The 14,232-nt window shown below is 38.8% G+C and overlaps 1 protein-coding gene across 1 annotated transcript; it reads right to left on the bottom strand.

Moving 5' to 3' along the window:
• Positions 1 to 4,725: 4,725 nt before the first annotated feature.
• Positions 4,726 to 13,559, bottom strand: cntn1b (contactin 1b). The gene is made up of 23 exons (XM_062443530.1): positions 13,422 to 13,559; positions 13,230 to 13,265; positions 12,964 to 13,090; positions 12,680 to 12,861; positions 11,999 to 12,094; positions 11,623 to 11,835; positions 11,442 to 11,541; positions 11,148 to 11,332; positions 10,630 to 10,754; positions 10,432 to 10,549; positions 10,143 to 10,293; positions 9,891 to 10,018; positions 9,619 to 9,791; positions 9,294 to 9,417; positions 8,981 to 9,148; positions 8,744 to 8,893; positions 8,597 to 8,667; positions 8,237 to 8,489; positions 8,031 to 8,152; positions 7,450 to 7,639; positions 7,213 to 7,334; positions 6,666 to 6,822; positions 4,726 to 6,576 (listed from the first exon to the last, which is right to left on the bottom strand). The coding sequence occupies exons 1-23, from the start codon at positions 13,474 to 13,476 to the stop codon at positions 6,494 to 6,496; spliced, it is 3,129 nt and encodes a 1,042-aa protein (XP_062299514.1). The 5' UTR covers positions 13,477 to 13,559; the 3' UTR covers positions 4,726 to 6,493.
• Between the last annotated feature and the right edge of the window lie 673 nt (positions 13,560 to 14,232).

Below are 14,232 nucleotides of genomic sequence, written 5' to 3'. Positions count from 1 at the left end.
TGTCTTCTCTATCTTAATTTATAGTGCACTGTTGTGTAAAAATACACCCACTGGTATATTGATAAGGATGGAGATAATTTGAGGGAATGGAAATGGGCCTAAAAGGGTTGAGAGGATTTGATAAAAATGCAATGAGTGCATGTGAGAGGCAGGAAATCACACAGGCTGAACCTGCTTTGAGGGCTCCAAGCTCTATTATTAAACCCATTTATGTGCTCCCACCATTACAGGTCCAACCAGCCAGAGAGCTTCTTCTGATCAAATGGAAAGCAGCAAAGGGAATATCTAATACGTAAATAATCAGCTACATTCCTCTGCATGATGGGAGTTTATCTTCTGTATCTGACACCTGGGCTTACTATACTTGGTGTGTGATGAAAGCAAGTGAATTTATACACTTTAGTAAAATAATGTAGGTATATTTTCAAAGACAACTTGAGCAGGGCATGCAGTGAATAGTGTAAAGGAGATGCGATCAATGCTATGAGTTGAAATGCACACTATTAACTTATCATAAACTGGACTACAAAGTGTACTCTTATGTAGGTTATAATAGGTGAAACATTGTCATAAAAGTATTCTTATTTTTCCAGCTAAGGTGCAAGTCTTTAGTTTGCATATTCAGAGTCGACCAAATGACCTTCCTAATTTACCTTTATGGCCCAGCATAATGCAGTGCTTCCTGCACATATCTTACCTAAATATAAGTCAGACCCACCACGAATAAAACCTACACACTGATAAAATATCATATTAGCAGCACTCCACATTGTGCATGCACACAGTCTCTTTTATTGACTTCACTCTATTACCACAGTAAGCCTAAACATAAACACACCTGGACAGCGTTGGCACAGTTTTATATTTCAGGCTACTGATCAAATGTAGGGTTCAGTGGCTTGCTAAATAGTATCTAACACTAAAACTCTGAAAGGAGTACATCACTTTCTGTGCACATTAGATCTGACAAATATCTAATCTGAAGTTCACTTCCACCATAAATCTGTGTAAGAAAATAATATGCTGGTAAAACAAACCCACTGCCATGTACCTCAGCTTTCAGATCAGTCTATCAACTATAAACTGCAAAGAGACAAATGATTCTATTCAAAAACTGAGCTACATTATAAAAAAATTGAGATTTCATCCTATACAAAGATTTAGATGATCCAGTGCTGTAGCCAGCAGTAGTTGTATGCTGTTGTTCAACATTCACAAATACACAGATGGAGCATCTAAGCAAAGCAAAAGGAAACTGTGCATTACAACAACCAGGCCCTTCAATATCCCTCTCTGAAGGAATAATCTCTCCCCAGCCATAGAAGACTCACCTTTGTGCATCTGCTGTGATTGTTTGTAAATGATGGTAGAATTGATTTCAGTCTCACATGGGATTTTCTGTGTCCATGTAATTAGTTTGAAGGGAAGGAGGTAAAATGGGAGAAATACTGGTAATGGAAGTATAAAACAAGGGAGATAAAAGCCACCCACACAGTTACTACTGTACAGTAAATAAGCAAACATCCTTTAAAATAGAAACTAGAAATACTGCCTCAGTATCAGTATTGTATGCTTGCGCCAAACAGCCAAGTTGCAGTTTACATCCATGTCTGTCCACTCATATAACATTTGTAGAAAAGACTTTGAAGGAATTTAGTAAAAGGTATTTAGTGTATTTTCCATGTATGCCTATGCCATGACAGAAGACAATGTGTCAGATATCACTATTGCTGCAAAGTGGAAGCTTCACACACATCTTCAGTATCCGACCAATAGTGAAATATGTTCATAGTCTCTTCTGTTCCTGAATTATAGCATTGAATAATGGCCCAAAAAATCTTTTAGCAGAAGGGTCATTCCATGAAATCGGTACCTTTTCAACTTTCAGAATTTTAAATATAAAATTATTTTTATCACAATTTTAAAAGTATCTATGGAAAGAAGACATCTTAAAGTGACAATAAATTATATGGTGCCATCTCAGGCTATTTATTTTATTTATTTTATGACATGTTATCCACTCCATGATACAATTTATCTGTCAACCCTGTTACGGACAAAATGGTTACTATATATAATATTTGGAATTAGAATTGTTTAACAGTTTACACATGTATGGACAGTATTTCAGTCCCTCATTTCACTGGGATTATTTCAGATTATGAATATATTTTTAAACTTTCAATTTCATCATTCAGATGACCAAGAAAATAAAATTTTTAAAAAGAGACCACATATTAATTAAGATATACAGTATATGTATTTTTATGAGAGAAGTATTGAATAAAAGGTAGTTTCCAAAACATTGTACAGTCTTATTTGGAATGGTAATACCTGGGTGGACCTTCTAATTATCATTTTTACATTTTTATCAAATTAATGACAGTAACAGGACTGACATATGAACATCACAAGAGCGTTAACACTTATCACACGTCACATGCCTCATTGAAGATGAGTGAAACACTCAGAACAGCAATACAAATCATCACATATGAAAGTGTATCATCTTCACATTAAAGCTGAAAACACACTTTACCCTAAGGCAAGGATAAAAGTAAATGCATAAAAATCTGAGAAATGATGGCAGGTGTATAACCTTTGTGTAACAGTTTAAAGGACTAACAACTGTACTAACATAATATTATAAAGTAATACTTTCCTATCACTGAGGGAGGTAGCACAATAGGAAAATGAGATTCAAAACTTAGAATGTAACCATACTATAATTAATGTTAACAAGAAACAGAGATAAAGTGTTGAAAACAGAACAGGAGAACTACTTCACAAATAAATCTATGAATGTGATATGCACATTCAATGGAGAAATCTCTCATTTTACTTTGTAAGATCCAACCATATATCGCTTTGGATCGCCACATGGCGACCAGTGATTGGTAGTGGGGCTGGGATGAAGCGAAGCACATCGTCATAGAGGTACCAGATTACATCATCATGAATAGGCCAATAGAATTAATTTGGACCTCCACTGTGCATACATTTGACCTGGATGTCAGTGTCATCTGTTGCAATACCTGGGTAAATGTCATCATCATACCTGACCATACACCACTTTCCAATGATGTCTGTAGGCTACTAGTCCAATCAACTGCACTAGATTGGCTCAGAGTTTGGTCACGCATACTAATAGCATCTGTAAAAGTGTATTGAAGTATACATATAAACAATTTAATCAAAACAACAATATTACATTATCTTTATAATAAGAAAGCAACCTCAATAAAATGTTAGATGCATATACTAACAAATGTTACTAAGACTGTAATAAATGCTCATATGTCACCCACATTTCATAATATGGGCATCAGCTCAATGATACACACAAGATAACTTTTAAAAATGTTAGCAATTTATCTAAATAAACGTTTTAAACTGTGTGACTAGAGTGAAACCTAATCAGTGTCACTCCTGTTACTATGGAAAAGTAACAGGTTTGACAGTAACAGGATTGACGATTTCGAGCTAATTTGCCCCTAGCTAGCTAATGTCCAAGGTCACAAGAGCACATGTCATACAGTTTGAAAGAATATTACTTGTAGATATGGTAAATATCAAGATATACAAATTATTATTTTAATTAATATGTTACAAATTGGTAACAGTAATGACGCTGTATGATGTCCCCCACCCCAACAATCTCATAAAACAACAAAATTATACATTATAGAAGAGAGAAACTTAGTTGTGTTTTAACTGTTGAAAATCCTCTTCCTGTAAATGATGTAACGTACTGTGAATGATGTCACTGTTGGAATGTGCCTTTATTTTACAGAGGTTTTTTTGTGTCAGTAACAGGGCTGACATGAAATCAGGGGACACTGATAAAATGATTAAAATTTTATAAAGATGACATGTATTCATGCTGAAAACCTTGCTTAACAATGAGATTACTTTTAGAACAATATACAAATGTGAAAATTGTATAATTTTTCCAACAACAAGTTACAACTAAAAACACCCGAAAAAATAACTTTCATAGTGAGGGACAGGCGAAAATCCCTGCCTTATCAACATAAATGCAAATTTAACTATGGAAAGTAATATTTAATTTACTTAAATTTGAGGCAGTGTTGATGATAGATGACATGCTACTGTTAAGTTTTTAAATTATGTGTGTATTTGGTATTATAGTGATTTTATGACAGATTATTTCTCTGGGACGCAAAATGTACCGATTTCACGGAATGACCCAGTCTAATATTATGATGTCACAGTTAAGTTGATCTTTAACCTTTTGGATATAAAATTTCATTTTATCCTATCAGACATTTCGATGAAATGTTGTCATAATTAGCTATGAATTCTTGAGTTATGTTCAACAATTAGTCTTGCGACGTCACAGTGACTTTGACCACCAAATTCCAGTCAGTAAATTCTTCAATCTATGTGGACCAAATTTAATGAAATTCTCTCCAGTCGTTATTGAGATATCTTGTTCACAGCCATGGTTATCGCCAGCCTGAGGCATAAAAATACTTCCTTTTTCTCTGTAAAAGCTTCACAAGGAATTATGACTGGACATCGTGCTCTCTTCACAGTATACAGAATAAGCAAGAGCAAAACCAAAACTAGCATACCACATATTGTACTGTGAAAAAAACTGATGGTAGATGTGAGTAATGTTACTATAATGTTAGACAAGTGTAAACAAAGGGAAAAAAGACCCCATATAGACAGAAAAAGTATATTTTTAATCAGCACATTTTGTATTTTATTGCAAGTATTATATAGTATAGATGATAAGATGGGAATGTGACAAGTCAGATTAACAATAACAGTTGCACAGTATATCGTTGATGACTTGTTTGGACTGATGGATAATTCAAATATTTGTTAAAAGGCATGAGGATATACTGCCATCTGCTGAATAAAATCCCACATCACATTTTAGTTTTTCAGGCTCAGAGAAATAAAAAAACAAGAAAACAAGCTTATATTGCTTGTTAACCAAATTAAACATTAAACATTAATAAGACTCAACACCAAAGCCCAGGCAAAAACTGTCTGAAGCAACATAGTTTTATTCCCATTTGTTTCCGAGTAATTAAAAAAAAAAAAAAAATTAAATGGAGGACTAAATGAACACAACTTCTGCTTGACAGAAATTTAAAGGATGAAATACTTTTTGAACATGAGTCCAAACTGACTCTAAAGAGTCAAATGGCTTCATCTACACATGCCAATTTCTTCTGACATCAGAAATGGACAAGATGGTTTTGCAAGTCATATACCATATATTTCTTGATAAAAGATTAGCATGTAAGTCGCAAATCAGGAATAGACTAAAACTTAACCAAGAGAAAGATAATAATAATAATTCTTGAACATTTTTGTTGTGCTCTGTTTAATGGTTTTGTAGCCTGACAGAACAAAGGAAATTAGTATATAGATACATTTGATTTACAGCACTTTCTGTCCAACCCTAGCCTCACAGTTCTTTAAGATGTAACATTGTGTGGCTGTCAAATGTCATCAATGGTCTCGAGGAAGATTTAATCAAAGTGATATACCTGTCACACAGTACCATTGAAAATGTCCAAAATTAGTGAATTTATAGAACATAGAGCTGTGCCAATTGAGATTATGAAGAATAATCTGATATAAAAAATGTAATATATTGCGTGTGTTCCAAAAAGAGAATTTGCAAATAAGCATTTTACCCTCATAAAAACTACACACATACAAAAACAAACAAACAAAACACTCCTCTGCTCATTTCAAGCCTGCTGCAGTGATTATTATACACTTCTTTACATACTATTCATTGCTTTGACCATCTGAGAGATTGTTAGTTCTCGCTATGAATAATATTTGCCCAGTCTTTGGGTTAAATTCTACCTAAGTATACTATGTGTCCAACTTATTAAAACTCCAAACAGGTATGAGCAATAAGAACATAATGAAGGTTGAATGATGGACAGGGACAGGGTATATTGCTGTGGTGATTTAACAAACACAACTTAAAAGTGCCATTTCTTGATGCATTTATGTCTATATAAATACTGTATGGAGATTTTGTTTAGAGAATGAAGTCTATTGTCACAATATCCAACAATTATCATCTGTCTTCATTCATGTTAAGTTTGGAGTGACTTGGCTAAAGCACAACTGGATTTGAAAGAGGGAATTTTGAATCTCCTCATTAACAGTTGTAGCCTATGTAGTCCCACATTTTACAGCTTGTATTCAACAGATCTGCTCACTGCTCTTTTCTTCATTTAAAAGGATGAAGAATGTCCATAAAAAGTGGCAGGGCCAACACCCAATTCTATTTTGGTGGGACCTAATCTTCCAGTGTGGTGTAACAAACAAACAAATGCAGGACAGTTGCATGATGTGGGATCTTAACCATGACTACAGGTGTGAAGGGTGGACGCACCAATTTTATGTGTTTAGAGGTGAAGACTTGATCTCTAATTAGGTCCACAGTTGTTTCCCAGAGTCTTTTATGTACATGTTGCGTGTGGCAGGCTTACATTTCAAATCCCACAATGCACAGCGCCAGCAGCACCAAAGATACAAGGCTTAGAGTTGGTGTGGTCATGGATGCTTTACCTGAGGAAGCAGAAACAACAAGAGTCAAAAGAATAAAGAGGACACAAATCTTTCATCTTTAACCAATCATTAAATTGTTTTAGTCTTACCCAGAATACTAATCTTCCTGACTGGGCCATCTCCTCCTTCATAGCGACCACGCACCATCAGCTCATAGTCTTCAAGCTGAGGCATGGGAAAGTCCATAAAGTGCCAACCAGTGATATAGACTTTGCCGTAGATGTAGCCAGTCTTTCTGAACATGACCTGAGAAACAAGAAACATGGGAGATTTTCAACCCTAAGATCAGCCTCTGTCTGAAACAATTTTAGCTCCTGTGTCTTTAGGGTCCCATCCAAATGACATCACTGTGTTCTTATTGGCCAGCTACCAGGAAGTAGCATACATGTCTGAGCTCATCAGTTCGATGGGGAAGTAGAGGTAACTTTGCAAACAGAGTGTGCAGAGCAGGATGAAGCTCTGGCTTTTGACTGTCAAGGAGCATTTTAACATACATTCACCTGAAGTTTTGTAACTTGGACCATGCTTAACACAGTCTGACATTATTATAGTATATAAATGACAGAAAATCTCAAGAGGCACAATAAAAACTCATTATCAGGCTAAATAGATAGCAGCAAAGCTTTCCACACCCACCTTGTAGTACAGTGGGAAAGAAATATTGCCAAACCAGTCGTACTGGATATGATCCCACCACACATACAACCACTTTCCTGTCCAGCTGATAAAGCGCCACATCCTGGGAGCCTCAGGTGGTGCTGTAAATGCAACAAAATTAATTATTAAGACCAAATCTGTCATTGTATAATTATAGTGAGACACATTTTGATTGCAGGTGTTTACTGCCCACAGATTGGGATTGACTGGTCTTACGTGGTCTCTTTGTGAACATCTCACAGTGTTCACCAGGGGGTCCTAGGCCGGCTCCATTGAAGGCACGGACCTCAATGAGGTAGTGTGAGTCTGGCAGCATGTTCTCCAACCTGGTTTGATTGACATTAGCTGAAACAAATATACGATTGGCTCCTGGCTCAGGGTCATCGTATTTTCTCCAGTATTTGACCTGACCAAGAAGAAACAACAGTTGTCAGCCAAAATAAGGTGATGATGTAGCAAGGGTAGGTAGCAAGACTAATAATGTGTAATGTAATTGACAAGACAATGAATTATACATCTTTAAGGGCAGAAACTGGAGTCATTGGTTGTCTGTAATTAGCAAAATCATTAATGCTGATTCATCTCTCTCTAAATATATTCATGTTTTAGATTATATAGAGAGTTTAACATTTTTTCTTTTTTTTAAATTATGTTTTTTTGGGGGCACTTTTGCATTTATTTCTTAATGGCAAAAAGGCTGACAGTAAACAAGGGGGGAGAGAAATGGGTATCACATGCAACAAAGAGTTGAGACAGAAATCCTCAGTTGGTATGTGGAATTTGTAAAAGCTCTATACCTGATATCCCTCGATGTACTGCTGCAGGCCCGTTCCAGTGTCGACCACTGGCAGCCACCACACCAGGGATTCCGTAGAAGACACCGGCCTGGCATAGACGTCTGTCGGAGACTCTGTAGGTACTGAAAAAGAAAGTTGCTCTACATTTAATGTCACGTCCTTTATTTTTCTAAACCTCAACACCACCACCAACAAAAAATCCTCACCATCTCGTGGGTAGTAGATGACCTTGGTGAGACTGTAGGGTCCATCTCCTTTCACGTTAAAGGCCTTGATCTTCACCTGAAACTCTCGGACCTGAAAGTCCTCCTCAGTGGGAATGAAGTAGGAGTCTCTGTGGACGTAACGCCTCGTCTCCGGGTCTGAGATGGTCTCGTACCACCAGTCGTAAGCATCGTGAGGCTTGAATGCCACAATGTAGCCAAACTTCTTGCCATAGAAATACCACGGCTGCACAGGCTAAGGATCAGGAATAAAGAGAACAGGGGTAAAGGAAGGACTTTACTCAGCTTTTGTTACTGCAGGGATTTGATGAATGCCATGTAAACAACTGAGAGTTTACTTACTGCCCATGTAATGACGATCTCACCATTTCTACCTCCATAACCTTCCACATTTGTGGGTGAAATCGATGGAGCTGGAAAAAAAAAAGTGGTTTTGTTTTCTGTCATATAATTATATGAAAAGCATAAATGCTCTATGTCTCTCCCTACCAGCGTCCCAGGTTTTGATCTTGAGGGAGGGGATGCTGGCCTCTCCAGAGCCATACTCGTTGGTGGCGATGATCCTGAACTGATACTCCATCCAGGGGTAAAGATCTGTCACCTCTGCCTTCTCCACACTCCCATCGAGAAAGATTGGAGCTGAAGGAGACACAAAAGGCACTCAAGTCAAACATGATCAGATCTGTGGAGCTAGCTTGCCCTCTGCAGGCAATAAGCAGTACTTACAGGTGCTGGCATTCCTCCAGTCATCTTCATACAAAGCCCAGTAGTGCCTGGTTTGAATGGTGTAGGAGAGAATAGGGCTGTTATGTTCTGCTCCTTTAGTCCACAACAGCTTCACCCACGTGTCCCCGATCTCCTCCACACGGATCACACCAGGAGGACCGGGAACACCTGGAACAGGGAGGAAAGATGCATGGTTTTACATTCCCAAATAAGTTCCCTTTTAACTGCCAGCCTTGATCAGCAAGTGGGTGCTGGTGCACTCAGCCACACACATCACGCTATCACTCCTCAGGCAAGACATTCTGGGACTCACCGACAACTTTGAGGTCAGCATAGGCAATATCACTGTCCACCACAGTCTGAGCCGTGCAGGTGTAGCGACCCTCATGCCAGATCTGCACATTTTTTATTCTCAGGTTCCCACTGCCGTCGTCACTCTATAACAGGTAGCAAAAAGTAGGAGATAAAATAGGAAGGAGAGGAGAAATGAGGAAAGGACAAAGAGAAATGCGTGGGAGGAAGAAGGAAAACAATGAGTGCACAAGGCAGAGTCATAAAATAGCACATAACTGAGATATCCTTCATTAACTGAAAATTGACTGATCATGAGACACCAGTCAGATAAACCATCATCCTACCATAACACGTTCATAGTGTTGCCACTCGGAATCAAAGTCGATGACTCTGAAGTCTATGGCCCAGATGAAGGCAATGTCCAGCATGGGGTCAAATGAAGCAGAGCAGCTCAGAATCACTTCATCACCAACCTTAACCTCAGTGTCTTCAGGTGGTTCTGTGATGATGGTAGCCTCTAGAAAAGAAAATCACAAATACAATTCAGGGACAGAAAATTCAAGAGATTTCAGAGATTGTTAATTGAAAAAATGTCACCAAAAACAAATGACCTGACCTGTGATGGTGAGATAGCCAGAGCTGTTGGACTTTCCTCTGTCATTCTCGGCAAAGCAGTTATAAATGCCCTCATCATTTTTGGTGGCATTGAGGATCTCCAGACTCCCATCATACAAGATGGAAATGCTACATGTGAACAGAATTAACACAACCAAGCTGCTTGTAAGTGGACTGACTCCTCAGTGACACAGTACATCTGTGACGTGGTCATTTTAAATTTATTGTTGAATATATTGTAAGTTGTTCTGACCGTGAATTGTTAAAGAGCACTTCTTTGCCTTTTGTCCAGGTGTATCTAGGTTTAGGAGCTGCTCTAGGTTTACACTCGATCACCACACGGCCATCTTTAGCCCCAAGTAGCTGTTTCTTCACAGGGTTAAACTCGAATGTTGGTGCACAGGCTGGAAGCAGATTAAATTGTGTGAGTTTAGTCATCATTAACCCCAAATTAATGATACTGTATATTCTAGCTGAAAGGAAAATCATGTTAGTGTACACCAAGATATAATTTGTTCTAATGCCATTTCTAGAGGGCTCACCAATAACTCGCAGCTCAGCGTTGGCATATTTGATGCCCCAGTAGTTCTCAGCAACACACTGGTACATCCCAGAATCATCAAAAGTCAGACTGGAGAACTTCAGCTCCCCTTTCCCATACTGAAAAAAAAGGTTTATTGAGTTTATTACCACATACCCCCGCCTACTGCTTTAATGGTAGCTAACAAGTGCGTTTTTACCATATATCCATCTTTGTACCAGCGGATGAAAGGGAAGGGCTTCCCTGATGCCACACAGCGCATGGTGTGCTCTGAGCCAATGTCAATCTGAGTGTTGTTAATGGTCTCTGCCCACTCTGGAGCAGCTGAGAAGACAAAATGAGCATAAATGTGATGATGCTGATGTCCAGTTGCCCCTTCCCTGTATCACTAAAGGCCTGGAAATTATATGGAGAAAAAAAAGTCTTGCAAAAGTTCTTCATCTCTCAATAATTTTGCATTTTCCTGAGAAAATGTTTTTGTTACCTAGAACTTTGCAAACCATGACTTGGAAGTGCATCAATTATTGAGTTTAAAATGTTGCAAGATCCTTTGCGAGGCTCTGTACAATGAGCAATTACTACAGAGAATTATGATTATCTTAATATCACACTGCTGGCAGATTTTATTGTAAGTAGTAATATCCCTTGTCTCTGTACTTGTTAGTGTAACACCTTACAATCTAATTTTGTTAAGCACACTCAAATGAGCTCACTTACACTCCACATAGAGCCAAGCTTTGTGCCAGTCCTTCCCTTTAGTGTTGATGGCTTCACACTCGTATGCTCCCACGTCTTCATACTGCACATTGTACAGGTGAAGCACAGCTCCTGATTCACTGATCTCATGATTTGGCGGTAGGTCAGTGGCATCCACTTTTCTCCAAACAATATGAGGGATGGGGCTAAATGGACACACAGCAAAAAAATGTAACTGGATTATTGAATGGATTCAGTGAAATAATATAACATAACTAGATGGCGAACCCAAAGCAGAAATGAATGAAAACTTACTTTCCCAAAGCAAAGCACTCCAATGTAATATTAGAAGCTAGCATGGCAGTTGTGTCTGGGAACTTCACCCTGATGTCGGCCGGGTATTTTCTCTCCTCACCTGATGCAAAATATTTTATATACTGAAAATTTTGAATGTCAGCTATTAGATAAATGAGGAGGAAATACACACGTCACTAACCATCGTCGGGTGGTGAGGGGATGAGAGGGATGAACTTAGAGAAGACGCTCTTCCCAGTGATGGGGCTGGAAACGAAGCAAGAGTAATTTCCTGCGTCCTGAGCTTCCACCTTAGATATATACAGGTTCCCCGTCTTCTGAGAGACAAACCGACGATTATCTGTGTGCAGGAACACTGGGAACTCATTGTAGATCCAGCGGTAGGTCACCTCCTCTAAATGAAGATAAAGAAAAACAAAACACGTAGTTGTACCAGAGCTTTTTAAATCCCTACACATTTTGAAATAACAGAAGTCACTAGTCCTTTGCAACAAATTTCTCACAGAAAGGATTCAAATTTCTGCATTGTAATGTTAAACATGATGAAGTGTACATACCTGGCCAGGCTTTTGGAGGGCGGCACAGCAAAACTGCCCCTTGTCCCTCTTTGACATACACAGGGTCTCTTTCCTCCTGGGGAAACTCCTCCACAACTAAACAGCAAAACAGGTGGAAATGTTTAAATATAAGAGCATTTTCTTCACAAAATATATCGTTAAAAGTAAGAAGTGTGACTGTTTATACAACACATTGTAGCCTGCACTGCAAAACTGTGCGTCATCAAATTCAATATTACCTGACACTCAAAGAAATGAACCAGCTTTAGTCATTCAGGGACCTTAAAACCAACAGAGTGGGTGTTTCTTCTTTCAACATAGAGCATTAGAGATATTCTCTGCTAGTTTTATTTCCCAGCAATTTTCAGGAAAAGAACAATAAGAGGGAAGACTAAACTAGGCCTCAGCCCCTTGTAACAAAGGCAGTAATGAGGTATAGCATTGTCAAGTTTCATTCCAAGACCTGTTAAACTAAGTTCAGGCCAGGAGTGAGATGAATAAGTCTTATTTAAAGTCAAATGTAAAATAGTGTCTTCTAGGGAAAATTTGACTGGTAAAAAAATAAATAAATAAAATCAATTGAGAAGACTGATCAAAAAATGCAATGACACCAAGAAAAGATGTCGAAAACCTTGAATACTACCACTGCCCCAGCTGCACTAGCAGATTTGACATGCTCACATCCGAACTTGACCCTGGCCTCCTTGCTGATGACTGTGCCATAGATGTTCCGGGCCACACAGATGTAAGTCCCACTGTGCTTTTTGTGTCTAGGGTTGGTGATAACCAGGTTTCCCCCCACCAGGCTGTAGTGCTCGTCTGGCTGCTCCATCAGTTTGATCTCCCAGTTATCACGGCGCCACCTGCATATGATATTGCACCTCTTGATATAAATTACTTGTGCTGTTCATCCGGTGAATTTGTGTAAATATACAGATGTGATGCAGTGCATTGCAATGTGTAACCTGTATGAAGCTGGTGGGTTGGCCCGTGCCCTGCAGTTCATGGAGATTCTCCCATCAGGTGAGTCCTCAGTATAGACCACATCCACTGGCTCCTCCTCAAAGATGGGGCCGTAACCAGTAGCATCCTCTGACAAATTTAACATTATTAATTACAATTAGCTAACACAAAAATATACCCCACTATTACATACAGTTACCCTGAAACATAATGGCGCATCTGAAGCATGCTTTGTTATAGTTCTGATTGTTTAGAAAACTCAACTCACCTCCATATATTCTGGGCTCACCAAACAGTACTCCCTCTGCAAAGCGGAAACAGCTTGGGTCAGCTAATTGCGTGCATGGTTCACACCAGAATTACTTTACATGACCAAAGCACCTACAGTACTACTGGCATTTTTTTTAAATGATTTTGAAGTACCGGGCGGTATATTTTAAGGAATCTCTGTGTCTCTTACCTGTGAGAGAGATGGAGGAGGAGATGGCCAGTAGCAGTAAAGTAGTCGAAGCCATCACAGTCGTTAGATCAACTCACAGCCTTGTGAGTTAGACGGATTGACAGATCGACACAGACAGGAAGTTGATGGACAGAATATGAACTGGAAAGACAAAGAAAGAGGACAAAAGGAAAGATGAATATGGGTGTTTGAGGCTGAACAGAATCACTGTTTAGCATGATCTTTACAGTGTAACGTATTATCAAACACTTATGTGAAAGATGATACAATAGCCTGACTTTCTAGAGAAACTAACTGGAATATTCTCTATGGATATAAATGATTCAAGATACGAATGACTCAGCAGAACACTGCAAATAGTCAGGCAGAGAGTGTGCACATCCGACAGGAAATGCACAGTGCTCCTGCAGCGAAACACAAGGCTGCACTGTGTGTGCACTCTAACACACTGTAACACCATGACTGTCTGTACACAAAACACAAGGTAGCACTACAGTACCTGAACAAGCTCCTGCTGTGCTGTCACACATGAAGCACATGACTTCTGCAAGATGAAACGTCAGTGCTGAGTGAACAACTGCAGCATTTTAGCTCATCAAGCAGGACATACCAGAGAGGTCAGTTAGAAGAGAACATTGAACAACAGAGAGGGAACGGCTGGGGGAGGAACATGCGAATAAATAGGATGGACCAAAGATTGAAAGAGAGGTGGGGCTTGATCTCTTCCTGTGCACTCATAAGGGTCCTAGTGAAGAAGTCTACATTTTTGAGTCACATTTCACTCCAGAATACAGTGAAGCACAGGAAAAAC

Source organism: Scomber scombrus, chromosome 22 (assembly GCF_963691925.1).
Source record: "Scomber scombrus chromosome 22, fScoSco1.1, whole genome shotgun sequence".
NCBI lineage: Eukaryota > Metazoa > Chordata > Actinopteri > Scombriformes > Scombridae > Scomber > Scomber scombrus.
Note: the sequence above shows the minus strand (reverse complement) of the source record. Positions and strands in the feature narration are given on the sequence as shown.